Here is a 16,972-nt window from a genome sequence, read left to right on the forward strand (position 1 = left end):
ATTTTGTGTCTTTGCCCAACAAAAAAATGTGTTTCATGCGGAGGGGCGTTACCCAGTCTCCAATGGGCGGGCGTCGGTGAAACTGGACAGCCAATGAGTGTGAGACGTTGAGTGACAGCTGTCCAATAGGGACCTTCAGTGCTTGTACGGTTTGTGGCTTAAGCGCCGCCGCGGTCTGAGGAATGTCAACTATTCAACATGGAGGCGGAGGTCGATAAGCTGGAACTGATGGTGAGTGCAAAGTGAAGGAGATCTACTGGGTATTTTATCCCCCCCGCCCATGGCCTCGAAGGTCGGACCCAACTTGGAGTCGCCGGAACGTCTGGGCGGCGGAGGCTGGGCCAGACTTGAGTTACCTCCTCCTGCACTAAAGGGAGTCGCCGCCGCCTGGTCCCTTTTAACCGCCGCGGGGAAGGGGTTACATCCGGGAAACTCGTGAGGGAAATGGCGGGAGATGCCGAGGGTGAGGGGCCTTTGGAACTCCTTTTTCCCTGCCCTTAACCTTTCCGCCCTTAAAGAAACTGTATTTGGTGCACCCAGCGCTTTATCTATTTCCACCAAAAATATGTGACTGGAACGGCCCCTAAATCCCCCTAGAAGGGGAGAAGTCTTTCTTACTCCAAGAAAGGGTGATGGAGGGTGGGGTGGAAATAACCCGAAGGAGGTACCTCCCTTTTGGGCTGAACCGTTCACGCTTTCGAAGGCGGGCTGAAGAAGTCTGAGAAAGGATGCGCGAGACTTGCGTTCACATCTTCCTAGAGATAAGGAAGCTCCTGAATGTCTTTCTATTTGTCCCGGAGGTGGCAGTCTTGGGGTGAAGGAGGGGTGTGAGCGATGGGGATCTGAACCACGAGCTTCTTCCCTGGGCAGGCGGGAGTGGGACAAGGAAGGCACTCTGCCCTGGAATTGCCCAGTTTCATTCATTTGTGAAAGTAGGGGGCGGAGGTGAATTGTAAACGACTCCCCCGTTGCACCTGGCGAGTTTGGCCTGCCCGAGGGCGCCAAGCCTGGGGTGGGGGGTGCTGCCCTTCTAGGGATCCTTCCCTCACTTGTCCTTTTTATCCCCTCTCTCCCATTCCTTGACTACCAGCTTGATCGCCCGCGCTTTTTTCTTCTCTCAGTTCCCTTGTTCTGTCTTTAGCCCCACTTTTTCCTGGCACATCAATCTTTTGGATTGGGCTGGCTTCCTTAAAAAAAAAAAAAAAAATTGGGAGGAAAGCACTCGTCATTTGACCTCCTGTCTTTTTTTGTTTAAGAAAATAACAAGGTGATATAAAAGTGCCCCAAACTTCTTTCTTCTCCATCCCTACACTCCCCCCGCGCCACACACACACCTGGCAGTTGCCTGGCATTGCTTCTTAGGTATCATTTGTGCCTGTATTCCTCTCTCCAGGCTGTACCTTGGGTCTCTCTGACACCTGACTTGGAAAAGACGTGTCGATTATGGAAGAAACTGAGAGTATCACCCTTATCTATCCCATTCCCATCCCAGAAATGTGAGGCCTTGATATTACCTTATTGATATTATCTTCTGAGGTATTGATGAGTTGGGATACCTCACATATAAAAATTGACTTGAAGGCTTTTAGTTGCTTCTAACATATTTTGTGTTTTAACTTTCATTGTAGTGGGTGGGAGGTGTGGGGATAGGAGGAAGGAGAGAAATGGCAGAGAAGAAGGAAAATTCTCAGCTTTCCAAACCTGTTCATAGTGAACTTTTAGTCCAGAGTTTTCTTTTTAACATCAGCTGTCTTTTTAAAAAAGAAACAAATGAAAAACAGGTTAAATATTGTAGTTTGGTTGTAACAGTAAGCATAAATGTTAAGACTAACTTGCCTCCCTGCCCTGCATTCTGAATGCCTCCCTCCAGATAATATTTCTGTTTAATTGTAATATGCTAAATGACAGTAATTTCTGCTTTTAGCAGTTTTCTCCTTAAGTTGGTTGTTTAGTTTTGAAGTTAAATCTTCTCTGATCTTTGCAATAGAATCAGTATTCTCATAGGACTTCTTTAGACTGAACAAATTTTATTTTAAGGAGAAAACAAGTAAACATCTTGAAAAAAAGTAGGTGTTAGAAAATTATGAGGTAGCTAGATTCCAACTTTCAGATGCTGTTTGAATGACAGAATAGTTTTAAAAATTATTTTTGAAGAGAGGAAAAGAAGAAAGCAGGTATTTTTCCTTAAATTTCTCTCAAGTATTCTAGTAGTAGTAGTTTTTTTTTTTTTTTTTCCTTTCAAGTTATTAGTTTGTCTCCATAATTATTAGGTTTAAAAATTGTATTTGAGCTTTAAAATGGTTTTTAAAATTGCTGTTTTGCATTGACTGGATAGTAAAAGACAGTGCATCTCATCTTCAGAAGATTAGCCTTGTGCATTCAGAAGAAAATGTTTTATCTGTGAAGCAGTTTAGTTGCTAAGATCCTAAAAGTAAATTATTTCCTGTGCAATCCTTTGGTTTTACATTACTTAATTGGCTGAGAAACCAATATTGAAAAGAGAATGCATACTATTTAACTTTCAAAAGAAAGTACTTCTACTTTTGTAGATAATATGGTACCCTTATTTAATAGAAAAATATTTTATATTTGTTTGGTTTGTCTTAACTTCCAATCTAGAAAGTTAAACATTTGTCTTTTAAACACTTGTCTTTAAAGCCTGATCCTTGGCTAGCAGAGTTGAAATATATTAATATTTGAATGGTGTGGCCCAGGATTTGAGGCCAAGACACTGAATGTTCCAGCTGTCCTGAATTTGAGTTCATTACTTAGTAGGCTCACAGTCCAACTAAGTAGTTGAACTGGACCATGTAAAGGGAGGTTGGGGAAAATAATGGGAATGTATTTCTGCATCAGTCAACATTATTAATGGGGGTGGTTTGGGTTTAAGCTCATTGTAGGGTAATCTTACATCTATGAGTTGGAGTCAACTCAATGGCAGTGGGTTTGGTTTTGGTTTGACAGTAATCTTTGTTCTCTAACTTTTTTTTTCTTCACTTACTGATTGAGTGGTATTTGTCTAGTGCCCTTCTTATGTGGTACCACTAGAGATTGTGCACAAAAGGTAGTGTAATGTGATACTGCTTTCATTTCTGGGCTTACATCTGACTTTTGAATGGATTCTTCCTAGCTTAAATGTTAGGATGTTAATTAGCTTGAAACCAAGAAAACCTGGTACTTGCTTCCTGATTATTATTTATCTCAGGTTTTTCTAAATTTGAAGAAAATGAGGTTCTTTTTTCCTATACTTGACAATTAAGAGTTAACTGAAATTTTAAAATCCTCTTCCATGGTATTCAGTTAGGTAGGGCTTGGTATCCTGTTGAGGGCATATTGATTCACAGGAATTCTCTTCCCTTATTATAATAATTCTCAGTAAATTCTTGAAATAGAAAGCCAAAGATGGTAAGTGCTTTTTGCATTGTAGTTTAGCTTCCAGAGAAATGGGCTGGGTGCATACAAAGAGAGAAATTATTTTACTTTTCATTTATTTTCTTTGATATTCTTATCCAAAGGACTTGTTTTATATGACAGTAAATCAGTTGCTGCCTGGAAGGAGCTAACAAAACATATCTCAGCAGAACAGAAATATTTTTCACAACTTTGCCTTATTGTGATTATAACAGGTTTTGTTAGTATAATCCTAAAGTATTAAAAACACCCATGTTAATTGCTACTAAGGCTTAGGACATATTAACAAAATTCCTTTCTACATGTATGCATATTTGTTTGCATATTGATAGATTAGTCATCAAAAATGATATCAGGTTGATTTTTTTTTTAACATTGATATATATGTTTTTTGTTTGTTTGTTTTTAAAATTGATATAAATGTTCCTAGGTTTGGGATGTTGTCTGTCCAAAATGGCAACCCTCCTTTTAATTCTTTTTGCATTGAAGCCTCAACTGATGCTGGATGCTCTCGTGTTCCTTTCCCACCTATTGCTGCTAACGAATGCTCTGACTTTATTGCACTACTGTACTTTACAGCTAGCAGTGCAATAGTATTGTCAAAGCATCTGAAAGCAGGATGCACACCAGAATTTTAATTCTTGCCTTACGTCTTTCTTCAGTGTCTGTGAGTAATTTACCGCTGTATAATTTTGTTACCAATAGTACATGTTTAAAAAAAAGTTCTAATTTGGGGAAAAAAAACACACTTTTAACTAATACAAACTCACTACTGTAATAATGCCTTATGAAACAAACTGAGAGAATACTTTTTATATTTAAAGTTGTTATGGCTTTCTTAAATGAGTAGTGCTTTATAATTTGCTTCTTTAGCAAATTTGGATAGGCTCTAGCAAACCTTGGGTTTTATTTGAATTGTATCATGAATTAGTAAGTGATGAAAACAGTTTCTGCTATATATTTCCCATGATGACTTGCCCCAAACCTAAATTGGTATTAATTTTGTGTATTGTAAAGGAAGTGCTTGAATTTAAAATTTAAGGACGCTTGTCTTAAAGTTCTTTTTTTGTAGATATAATAATGTGTGACTTTTTTATAATCAGTTTTGTTGAGATATAGTTTACATACAATAAAAGTACTTATTTTAAGTGTACAATTGGTTGAGTTTGGAAAAATGTGTATGGTCATGTAACTACCATCACAGTAAATGATAGGGAACATTTTCATAATCCCAAAAAAGTTCACTTGTATCCTTTTACAGTCAACCTCCTCTTCAAAACCCCCCTACAACTGATCTCAAGTTTTGCCTTTTCTGAAATTACATATAAATGGGATAATACAGTATGCAGTCTTTCGTGTGTGGCTTCTTGGACTTGGCAAAATGCTTTTGAGATTCATCCATGTCATTGCATTTTTGAATTGTTGCATCATTTTTATTGTCAAGTTGTGTTCCATTGTTCGAAATATCACAAATTGTTTATTCATCAAATTATGGATTTAGGGTTGTTTCTCAGTTTTGCCTATTATTTTAGAGTTCTATTAATATTATTATTAATATTAAAGTTGCTGTTAATATTAGAGTTCACATCTCTGTGCACATCATGTTTCTATTTCTCTTGGGTAGATACCAAGGAGTGATTGCTAGGTCAACCTAAATCCATAATCTAATGATTAGATAAACAATTTGTGATATTCCAAACAACGGAACACAACTTGGCAATAAAAATAATCCAACTACTGGAAAATGCAACAACACAGGTGAATCTTAAAAGCATGGCAAATGTGTACTTGATCTTACAAGGAACTGTGGAAATCTTTTCCAAAGTGACTGTACTATTTCGTATTCCCAAAGCTGTGTATTAGCTTTCCAGCTTGTCCACGTCTTCTCCGGCACTGAGTATCGTCAGTCTTTTTAATTTAAGCCATTCCGATGGGTGTGTGGAAATATGTCGTTGTGATTTTAATTTGAATTTCCTGAATGGCTAATGACACTGAACTTGTGCTTACTTGCCATTAGTATATCTTCTTTGCTGAAATGCCTGTTAAAATCTTTTGCCTGTTTTTAAATAAAGTGGTTTGTCTTTTTGTTATTGCATTGTAAGAATCCTTTATATATTCTGGATACAAATTCTTTGTCAGACCTATGTTTTATGAATATTTTCTCCCTGTTTGTTATTTGCCTTCTCATTAAAAAAATCAAGTCCACTTTATCCATTTTATTCTTACATGGTTTATTATTTCTAAGAAATCTTTGCCTGGGTCACAAAGATTTTCCTCTGTGTTTTTCTAGAGGATTTATAAATTTAGGTTTTATATTTAGAACTCTGTCCCTTTCAAAAAGAGTTAATTTTTGTATATGATATAAAGCAAGTGTGGAAAGGTTGAATTACCTTCTCTCCTTTGTAACAAATTTATGTTTGTGTGGGTCTATTTTTGAACTCTGTTTTGTTCCCTTATGTCAGTACCACACTGGCATTATTATTGTGGCTATGTAGGAAGCCTTGAAATCATCTACTATAACTTTGTTCCTATTTTTCTTCAAAACTTGATTATTTTCCATTTCAACCCACAGAATTGCAGTGAGTAGTAGAGCCACCAAACTCAGCCTGGAGTGGCTGAACCTACCTAGTCAACCTGCACATCCGTTGGAATAAATGAATATTTTTAAGCTACTGAGTTTCTTGGCATCGTATGATTTTGAAGTGTGTTGGTTTAATCTAGGCTGCTATTTGAATTTAAGAATTTATTCTGTTAATTTGCTAGTATGTTGGTTGACCCATTCTTAACCAGTAAAGTTACATGGTAATATTATCTCATAAGTAATACAAAACATTGTGTTCTCCTGACTGTTAATGAGTGACCAAGGATAAACCATGTAAACAGATGCTTCTGTTTAACTTCCCATTCTTACCTTAAATTTGATACCATTTAGAGACCCCTCAGATGAGGATTACCAGATTTCGTAAATAAAAATACAGAATGTCCAGTGAGGTTTGAATTTCAGGTAAACAATGGATAATTTTTAGTATAAATATGTCCAAATACCATATGGGACTTAACTGATACTCAGTTTTTCTCCATTGGTTATCTGAAATTCAAATTTAACTACATGCCCTGCATTTCGTTTGGCAGCCTTACTTCCAATGCCCTGTCAGAATGTGTTTCACACCATTATTAACACAGCACATTAGACTGTAATGCCTTATCTATTTATTTATTGAACAAATAACTACTTGCTTTGACTTTTTTGTACCCTTTGTATATAAGGAACTGTAGTAAGCAAAGTTAAAAATGAACCAGCAGGAAAGACACAGAAGTAACTATATGAAGAAAAAGTACAGAGTATTGTATGTCTGAACAGATATGTATATAATCTTTGTCTTCTATAGTGTCTTAGCCAAGTACATAGTAAACCAAAACCAAACTCATTGCCATAGAGTTGATTACAACTTATGGCAACTGTATAGGACAGAGTAGAGCTGCCTCATAGGGTTTCCAAGGAGCGGCTGGTGGACTTGAACTGCTGACGTTTCAGTTAGCAGCCGTAGCTCTTAACCACTGCTCCACCAGGGCTCCCAGTACATAGTAGATATATTTATATTGGGCGATTAGGAGGCAGGGGAGTTAACTTTGAAAATATTCCTTCCTTAATATATCAGTAACATATTTATTATGAAGACTTTTAGAAATTCAGATTAACAAAAGAAAAATAATAAATTATATCCTACTACCCAGTGGCATAGTGGTTAAGAGCTACTGGTGCTAACCAAAAGGTCAGCAGTTCGAATCTACCAGGTGCTCCTTGGAAACCCTATGGGGCAGTTCTACTCTGTCCTGTAGGGTCGCTATGAGTTGGAATCGACTGGAAGGCAACGGGTTTTCACCCAGTAGTTAAGAGCTTGGCTGCTAACCAAAAGGTTGGCAGTTCGAATCCATGAGCCGCTCTTTAGAAACCCTATGGGGCAGTTCTGCTGCGTCCTGTAAATAGGTCGCTATGAGTGGGAATCCGCTCAATGGCAATGATTTTTTTTTTTTTTTAACCCAGGGGTAAAGGAGCCCTGGTGGTGCAGCGGTTAAGCACCCAGCTGCTAACTGGAAGGCAGCAGTTTGAACCCACCAGTCTGCTAACTAGAAGGTCGCGGTTTGAACCCACCATCCCCTCTGAGGGGGAAACATGTGGCAGTCTGCTTCCATTAAGATTTCCAAACCTATTGCCTACCAGTGGATTCTGACTCAGAGACCCCATAGGACAGAGTAGAACTTCCCCACAGGGTTTCCAAGGCTGTAACTTTTATGAAAGCAGACTGCCACACCTTTCTCCTGCAGAGCGGCTGGTGGATTTGAACCAATGACCTTTCGGTTAGCAGCCCAGCGGTTAACCACTGACATACCTGGGCTCCTAAGTAAAGATTACAGCCTTGGAAACCCTACGGGGCAGTTCTACATTGCCCTATTGGGTCACTATGAGTCGGAATCAACTAGAAGACTATGAGTTTGGTTTTTTTTACCAAGATAAGGAGCCTTGGTGGTGCGATAGTTAAGGACTCAGTTGCTAACTGAAAGGGAGGGGGTTGGAACCTACTAGGTGCTCTTCGGGGAGAAAATACCTGGCAGTCTGCTCCTGTAAAGATTTCGGCTTAGGAAACTGTATGGGACAGTTCTGCTCTGTCCTTTAGTGTTGCGGTGAGTTGGAATTGACTCAATGGCACACAACAACCCAGAGATAGAACTAAAATTTTGAGAAAAACGCTTTTCTTTAGTAATTTCATTTGTCTCCTAGTCTAGATTCAGGATGACCCAGGACTTATGGCTTTACTAGTTTTAAAAATCTTTCCTAGATACTTCCTGCTTAGACATTTAATTTTCATTTTATTACCAAAGGCTCTGAAGACTCTAATTTTTTTCCCCATAAATTCAGGTAAGTTTTAAAAGAGAGGGAGCTGTATTTGTCTTAGGTGGCTTTTATGTGCCCAACAACATGCTTAGCACTTGGGTTTCAAAAGCATTCACACTTTTTTTTTTGAATGACAGAAAAACAGAATATATCTTGGTACTTAAATATTTTCCAGCCCTCCCCTCACCCCCGCCATCATTCTTTAGGAATTCAGAAGGTTCAGTTTATTTGGCAGCCTACTTTGTCACCATGTCATTGACACTAAGACATAAATTATATTTCTTTTAAAGCTGTGGTTTTAAAAAATTTTTTTAGGCCGTGGCTCTTTAGAGAAGAAAAATGTGTACAGACACATAAAACTGCCAGCTATTAGGAGGGATTTGCAAATAGCTAATAAAAAAAAAAACAAAAAAAAAAACCCAGTTCCGCCGAATCGATTCCAACTCATAGCAACCCTGTAGGACGGAGTAGAACTGCCCCATAGAGTTTCCAAGGAGTCCCTGGCGGATTCAAACTGCCGACGCTTTGGTTAGCAGCTGTAGCTCTTAACCACTATGCCACCAGGGTTTCCAAATAGTTAATAGACCCCATATTAAGAACATCTGCCTTTCAGAGGTTGAAGTGACTGGAAAGTAAGTGATTAAATATCATGAGTCTCATGTCCTTTTCGGTATCTGTGTAAGCAAGAAAAATTGCTTTCAAAGATGTACTCCCTTGAGCTTTAAGATTATTCTAAGTTTTTGCTTCAAGTTTGTGCACATTCTAAAGTAAGTTAGGAATGTAGCTGTTCTGGCATATTTGAGAGCATATTCTAACTTCATACTCTGAAGATGGTTTATCTTATGTATTTTATAATACGTATTTATGGCTATTCCCAAGAAAGGTGATCCAACCAAATGTGGAAGTTATAGAACAATATCATTAATATTACACGCAAGCAAAATTTTGCTGAAGATCATTCAAAAACGGCTGCAGCAGTATATCGACAGGGACCTGCCAGAAATTCAGGCCGGTTTCAGAAGAGGATGTGGAACCAGGGATAACATTGCTGATGTCAGATGGTTCTTGGCTGAAAACAGAGAATACCAGAAGGATGTTTACCTGTGTTTTATTGACTATGCAAAGGCATTCGACTGTGTGGATCATAACAAATTATGGACAACATTGCGAAGAATGGAAATTCCAGAACGCTTAATTGTGCTCATGAGGAACCTTTACATAGATCAAGAGGCAGTTGTTTGGACAGAACAAGGGGATACTGATTGGTTTAAAGTCAGGAAAGGTGTGCGTCAGGGTTGTATTCTTTCGCCATACCTATTCAGTCTGTATGCTGAGCCAATAATCCGAGAAGCTGGACTTTATGAAGAACAGGGCATCAGGATTGGAGGAAGACTCATTAACAACCTGCGTTATGCAGATGACACAACCCTGCTTGCTGAAAGTGAAGAGGACTTGAAGCACTTACTAATGAAGATCAAAGACCACAGTATGGATTACACCTCAACATAAAGAAAACAAAAATCCTCACAACTGGACCAATGAGCAACATCGTGATAAACGGAGAAAAGATTGAAGTTGTGAAGGATTTCATTTTACTTGGATCCACAATCAACAGCCATGGAAGCAGCAGTCAGGAAATCAAAAGATGCATTGCATTGGTTAAGTCTGCTGCAAAGGACCTCTTTAAAGTGTTGAAGAGCAAAGATGTCACCTTGAGGACTAAGGCGTGCCTGACCCAAGCCATGGTATTTTCAATTGCATCATATGCATGTGAAAGCTGAACAATGAGTAAGGAAGACCGAAGAAGAATTGATGTCTTTGAATTGTGGTGCTGGCAAAGAATATTGAATATACCATGGACTACCAGAAGAGGAACAAATCTGTCTTAGAAGAAGTGCAACCAGAATGCTCCTTGGAAGCAAGGATGGCGAGACTGCGTCTTACATACTTTGGACATGTTGTCAGGAGGGATCAGTCTCTGGAGAAGGACATCATGCTTGGCAAAGTACAGGGTCAGCGGAAAAGAGGAAGACCCTCAACGAGGTGGATTGACACAGTGGCTGCAACAATGAGCTCAAGCATAACAAAGATTGCAAGGATGGTGCAGGACCGGGCAGTGTTTCGTTGTGTTGTGCATAGGGTCGCTATGAGTCGGAGCTGACTCGACGGCACCTAACGATAACAACATTTTATCATTATACTACATCTGCATGGTATACGATATATTATGTGCCATAATATATTGCACAATATTATTCTGTGTATATTACACAGTATAATAGTTGAGGGCATGCTGTTTGCCAGGCAGTATTTAGAAATTCCAAACAAACCAACAAACAAACAAACCCATTATCCATAGTCAATTCCGACTCACAGCAACCCTATAGGACAGAGTAGAACCGCCCCGTAGGGTTTCCAAGGAGTGCCTGGTGGATTTAAACTGCCAACCTTTTGGTTAGCAGTTGAATGCTTAACCATTATGCCACCAGGGCTCCATTTAAAGATTAGTGATTTTAAAAAATCTGGCATATTTGAGACCATGAAATCCGTTGTGGCTGAGGTAAAATGTGAAGCTTCAGTGCAACAAGAGAGGTGTTAATGTCATCTTTTGAAAAACCATGCTAAGGAGTTGGAATTACAGACATTGGGAAGCCCCAGTGATCTTTAAGTGGAGAGTGACTTAGTAAAGAATGCGCTTAAACTTATTAAAAAATTTGCTTTAAATAGTTGTTATATATGTAATATATATACATTGAAATATATATTCATTGTAGTAGTAAAATTAGAACACAGATATATAAAAACAGAAAAAAAACCTACAATTTCATGACTGTTAAAACTATGTTGTAATTGATTTTACCCTGTACCGGTTGGTACCTGTTGCCATCAAGTCAATTCGGTCTCATAGCGACCCTATAGGACAGAGTAGAACTGCCCCACAAGGTTTCCAAGGAACACCTGGTAAATTTGAACTGCCGACCTTTTGGTTAGCTGCTGTAGCTCTTAACCACTGTGTTACCAGGGTTTCCAAAATGATTTTAGACTTTTTTCTTTTTTTTTGGTATACCCATAACTATTTTTCTAAATCAGGCTCATCCAATATATTATGAAAATCTGCCTCCATAGTCCATTATATGGCTATAGCACAATTAAAATAAATAACCTAGGATCCCGTTGAGATAAATATCACCTGAAAACATTTAAAAGAGTAGTTGTGTCTTGGGCTTTAAAAAAAATCACCAGTGTCATTTAAAATATTTTCCTGTTATGTTCTTGTCTGGTTTTGGTATCAAGGGTTTTATTGTTAGTTCGAACCTTTTAGTTAGCATACTCAGGGACTCCCTACTTAAAGAATTGTTGTTCTTAGCTGCCATCAAGTCACCTACCACCTCATGATGAGCCCATGCACAGCAGAACTAAATACCCAGTCTTGTGCCATCCCCGTGATCCCTTGCTGATCAAATACCATAGGGTATTCACTACCTGATTTTCGGCAGTAGAAAACCAGGCTTTTCTTTTAGTCTGTCTTAGTCTGGAAGTTCCACTGAAACCTGTTCAGATCAAAGCAATACCTAAGCCTCCTCTGACAGAGAGGTGGTGGTTCTGCATGAGGTGCATTGGCAAGGAATCAAACCTGGGTCTCCCTCATGGAAGACAAGAATTGTACCACTGAACCACCAATGTCTCCACGCATAAAGCATTAGGCCGGTCATATTAAAAACTAGTACAATAGGATATTATATGCTTATAAAATATGTGCTATGCTCTAAACTCAAATATGTTTCCTAAACTATTCGTTTTCCCACAGGTGCGGTATCTTTACAGTCCCAGTCCACTTCATCGGATGTCCGCTTTGTAGAACATAAATTGGTGTGCTCTAACATTCATTTCCATTGAAGTTTCCCAGATAAATTGCACATTTTATATGTCACTCTTAGGGCAGGTATAAAACTTTCCCGTTTTATTCTTATTTTTGATTTGAGAGAAAACTGTAGTTTCTGAAATAAGAATACTTAGTTGTGTTTTGGGCTTGAAAAGAAAACCATCAGTGTCATTTAAAATATTTTCTTGTTATGTTCTTGTCTGGTTTTGGCACCAGGGGTTTTACTGTTGTTGTTAGTTGCCACTGAGTCCATTCAACTCATGGCGACCCTGTATGTGCAGAGTGGAATTGCACTCATTTTTAATATTTTAATACCCCTAAAAAAAAAATAGGTTACTAGCATTAATTAAACAGTAACATCACTGTTTTACAAGGCTTCCAGGAGTCTAATTTATAGCTGGGGAGGGCTGGGAATGAAGTATATCAGTATCAATTTGTTCCTTTAATCAGATGATAATGAGTTTTGGAGACCATCATAATTGGTTGGTAAATTTTCTACCCTATAGCTAAAAAATTTCCTGTTTATTACCAGATCCTAGAACCCTATCGATATTGTCTCTGCTGTATAAATAGTTCTGAGTAGTGCAATATTGCTTATAGGGTTTTAGTGTTTGGGAAGAACGATGGGCAGACTACAGAAACTATGTAGCTGACACTGAATCAACAGTTATCTTTGCTTAGGAAGAAAACAAATAGAATCTACTTTTCATTATGAATATTGAAATCCGAGGCTCCAATGTCAGATTTATTTTAATTTATTAGAAGGCAACAATTAATCTTTTTCAAGTTTTGACATTTTGATAAATTAAACTTGGGTTTATTTGTAGTAGTATAATGAAAGAATAGGAGCCTTAGTGGTGCAATGGTTAAGAACTCAGCTGCTAACCAAAAGGTGGGAAGCTTGAATCCACTAGCTGCTCCTTGGAAACCCTGTGGGGCAGTTCTACTCTGTCCTATAGGGTTGCTGTGAGTTGGAATCATAAAATTTCAGTGTTGAAAAGGGCATTAGATTCCACCTCTTCTCATTTAATAAGAGACACCCAAAGAGATGAGGAATTAAAAAAAAAAAATTTATTGTGCTTTAGGTGAGAGTTTACAAATCAAGTCAGTCTCTCATACAAAAATTTATATACACCTTGTTATATACTCCTAGTTGCCCTCCCCCGGATGAGACAGCTCACTACTTCCCTTGGCCCTCTATTTTCATGTCCATTCGGCCAGCTTCTGACCCCCTCTGCTTTCTCATCACCCCTCCAGACAGGAGATGCCAACATAGTCTCATGTGTCTACTTGATCCAAGAAGCTCATTCTTCACCAGTATCATTTTCTATCCCATAGGCCAGTCCAATCCCTGTCTGAAGAGTTGGATTTGGGAATAGTTCCTGTCTTAGTCCGACAGAAGGTCTGGAGGCCGTAACTTCTGGGGTCAGACCATTAAGTCTGGTCTCTTTATGGGAATTTGGGGTCTGCATCCCACTGTTCTGCTTCTGCACGGAGAGATGAGGAATTTACCTAAGGTCACAGAGCTTGGTTAGTGATACCAGGGCTAGAACTGAAGTATACCAATTCCTTTTTCTGTACCATCCTACCAGGTTGTGTTCAGAAGGAATTTTTCATGGACTAACTTTACATTTTACTGATATTAGAATTAAAACTTTAAAAAAACATTTAATTTTAGGTAAAGAATTTACTTTTTTTATTCTATGTATATGACTTAATTTGCTTTGATGTCATGTATTGTTAGGTGCTCTTGAGCCGATTTTTAACTCATACTGACCCCATGTGACAAAGTACAATTGCCACATAGAGTTTTTTTTTTTTTTTTGGCTATAATTCTTATGGAAACAGATTGCCAGGTCTTCTGTGGAGCTTCTGGGTGGGTTCGAATCACCAGCCTGTGGGTTAGCAGCCAAATGCTTAAATGTTGTGCCACCAGGGCTTCATGATGTCATGTATAACTTTGGTCTAACTATATAACATACTTGGTGTAATGAAAATAGAGCTAGAGGCAAGTAACTTAGCTTATTTCCTCATTTGTAAAGTGAAGGGTTCAGATCAGAGAATCTTAAAATTGTTTTTCTCTCTCTAAACATTACATTGATATCCTTTTTCCTTTTTAGTCACCTGCTTATTCCCTAGCCAATTTCCATGGTGTAAAAACTTCCCCTCTGGTCAATTTCAAGCTACCAGCATGATGCCATTGCAAGTAGAGTTGGGAGGAAACCCATAGTAGCACACCGTTATACAGTATTTCTACTGTACAGATACAATAGACGTAAATAACCTCAAGGACTTAGGTAATAGTAAAATGATTAGGATGTGATGATTTTTGAATATGTAGTATCTCTTGGTGGTGCAAATGGTTTGAGCTTGGCTCCTAACTGAAAGGTTGGTGGTTTGAATCCACCCAGTGGCACCTCTGAAGAAAGGCCTGGCAATCTGCTTCTGTAAGATTACAACCATTGAATATCCTATGGACTACAGGTCTGCTCTGATACACGTGTGTGTCATGAGTCAGAATCGACTTGACTGCAACGGGTTTGGTTTATTATCTTGGTTTTTAATGATTTATTAAATAGCAAATTTGTGTAATTTAGTTTTTAATGATGGCTGTGTTTAACAACTGGCTTGCAAAAAATCTTGAAAACTTAGCTGGCTCTTGCCTACCACTGATTGAAAGAGAACACTTTGGAATCTTACTAATTTTAAGTTACTTAAAAGCAGGAACCACTTCTTTTTGGTACCATTTGATGATTAATACAAGTATCACAGGAAGTGGTAGCCAAAACCACTCTTTTTGAAAAGAAGACATTGTTGAAAGGACTGTGGGATTATTCTAGTTAAACTATAAGCAGAACTAAGATATTAAGTTAAAAAACACAGACGGGCTCAAGAATTGCTGTTTCATAACTAAACCCCCTGATATCGAGTCAGTTCCAACTCATAGCAACCCTATAGGACAGAGTAGAACTGCCCCATAGGATTTCTAAGGAGTGGCTGGTGGATTCGAACTGCTGACCTTTTTGGTTAGCAGCTGAGGTCTTAACCACTGAACCACCAGGGCTCCTATGAACAGGCTTAAAAAAAAAAAATTGCTGTCAAGTGGATTCCAACTCATAGAGACCCTGTCTACAACAGGAGGAAACACTGTCCAGTCCTGTGCCATCCTCACAGTCGTTGCTGTGTTTGAGCCCATTGTTGCAGCCACTTTGTCAATCTATGTCCTTAAGGGTCTTCCTCTTTTTCGATGACCCTCTCCCAAGCATGATGTCCTTCTCCAGGGACTGGTCCTTCCTGATATCATGTCCAGAGTACATGAGACAAAGTCTTGCCATCCTTGCTTCTAAGGAGCATTCTGGCTGAAATTCTTCTGAGACAGATTTGTTCGTTCTCTAGCAGTCCACGGTATATTCAATATTCTCACTAACACTATAATTCAAAGGCGTCAATTCTTCAGTCTTCCTTGTTCATTGTCCGACTTTCACGTGCATATGACGCAATCAGAAATACAATGTCTTGGGTCAGGCGCATCTTAGTCTTCAAAGTGACACCTTTGCTTTTTAACGCTTTAAAGAGGTCTTTTCCAGCAAATTTGCCCAGTGCAATACATCATTTGATTTCTCATCTGCTGCTTCCATGAGTATTGATTGTGCATCTAAGTAAAATGAAATCCTTGACAACTTCAATATTTTTTTCCGTTTATCATGATGTTGCTTATTGATCCAGTTATAAGGATTTTTGTTGAGGCATAATCTACACTGAAGGCTGTAGTCTTTGATCTTCATCTGTAAGTGCTTCGAGTCCTCTTTGCTTTCAGCAAGCAAGGTTGTGTCATCTGCATATCTCAGATTGTTAATGAGTCTTCCTCCTATCCTGATGCCCCAATCTTCTTATCGTCCAGTTTCTTGGATTATTTGCTCAGCATACAGATTGAATAAGTATAGTGGAATGATACAACCCTGACACACACCATTCCTGATGTTAAACTATGCAGTATCCCTTCGTTTGTTCAAAAGACCGCCTCTTGGCCTTTGTGCAGATTCCTCATGAGCACAGTTAAGTGTTCTGAAATTCTCATTCTTCACAATTATCCATAATTTCTTGTGATCTACACAGTTGAATGCCCTTGCATAGTTAGTAAAACACAGGTAAACATCTTTCTGGTATTCTCTGCTCTCAGCCAAGATGCATCTTAGGGCAGCAATGATATCCCTTGTTCCCTATCCTCTTTTGAATTGGGCTTGGATTCCTGGCAGTTCTCTGTTGATGTTACTGCTGCAACCATTTTTGAATTATCTTCAGTAGAATTTGACTGTGTGTGATATTAATGATATTGTTCAGTAATTGCTGCATTCTGTTGGAAATCCTTTCTTTGGAACGGCACAAATATAGATCTCTTCCAGTTGTTTGGCCAGGTGGCTATCTTCCACATTTCTTGGCATAGACAAGTGAGTACTTCCAGCATTGCATCGTTTGTTGAAACATCTCAATTGGTATTCCATCAATTCCTGGAGCCTTGTTTTTCATAAATGCCTTCAGTGCAGCTCGGACTTCTTTCTTAAAAGCTATCGGTTCTTGATCATATGCTCCCTCCTGAAATATTTTAATGTCAACAATTCTTTTTTGTACAGTGATTCTGTGTATTCCTTCCATCATCTTTTGATGCTTCCTGTGTCATTCAATATTTTCCCCAAGAATCCTTCAATGTTGCAGCTCAAGGCTTGAATTTTTTCTTCAGTTCTTTCAGCTTGAGAAATGCCGAGCGTGTTCTTCCCTTTTGGTTT

At 38.6% G+C, this 16,972-nt stretch overlaps 1 protein-coding gene across 3 annotated transcripts in view; it reads left to right on the forward strand.

Annotated features, from left to right (window-relative positions):
• Positions 1–122: 122 nt before the first annotated feature.
• The window catches only part of SKA2 (spindle and kinetochore associated complex subunit 2), a 30,879-nt gene continuing 14,029 nt past the window's right edge, over positions 123–16,972 (forward strand). Inside the window, exons 1-2 of one of the 3 annotated variants that reach the window (XM_049861211.1) lie at positions 173–231; positions 12,114–12,248. In XM_049861211.1, coding sequence (XP_049717168.1) covers positions 12,231–12,248 — 18 coding nt within the window. In that variant the 5' untranslated portion in view covers positions 173–231; positions 12,114–12,230. Of the gene's footprint in view, positions 232–12,113; positions 12,249–16,972 lie in introns of all 3 variants that reach the window. The other 2 variants (XM_049861212.1, XM_049861210.1) reach the window with 2 other exon arrangements.

The sequence above is a fragment of the Elephas maximus genome, chromosome 19 (assembly GCF_024166365.1).
Source record: "Elephas maximus indicus isolate mEleMax1 chromosome 19, mEleMax1 primary haplotype, whole genome shotgun sequence".
Classification (NCBI taxonomy): domain Eukaryota; kingdom Metazoa; phylum Chordata; class Mammalia; order Proboscidea; family Elephantidae; genus Elephas; species Elephas maximus.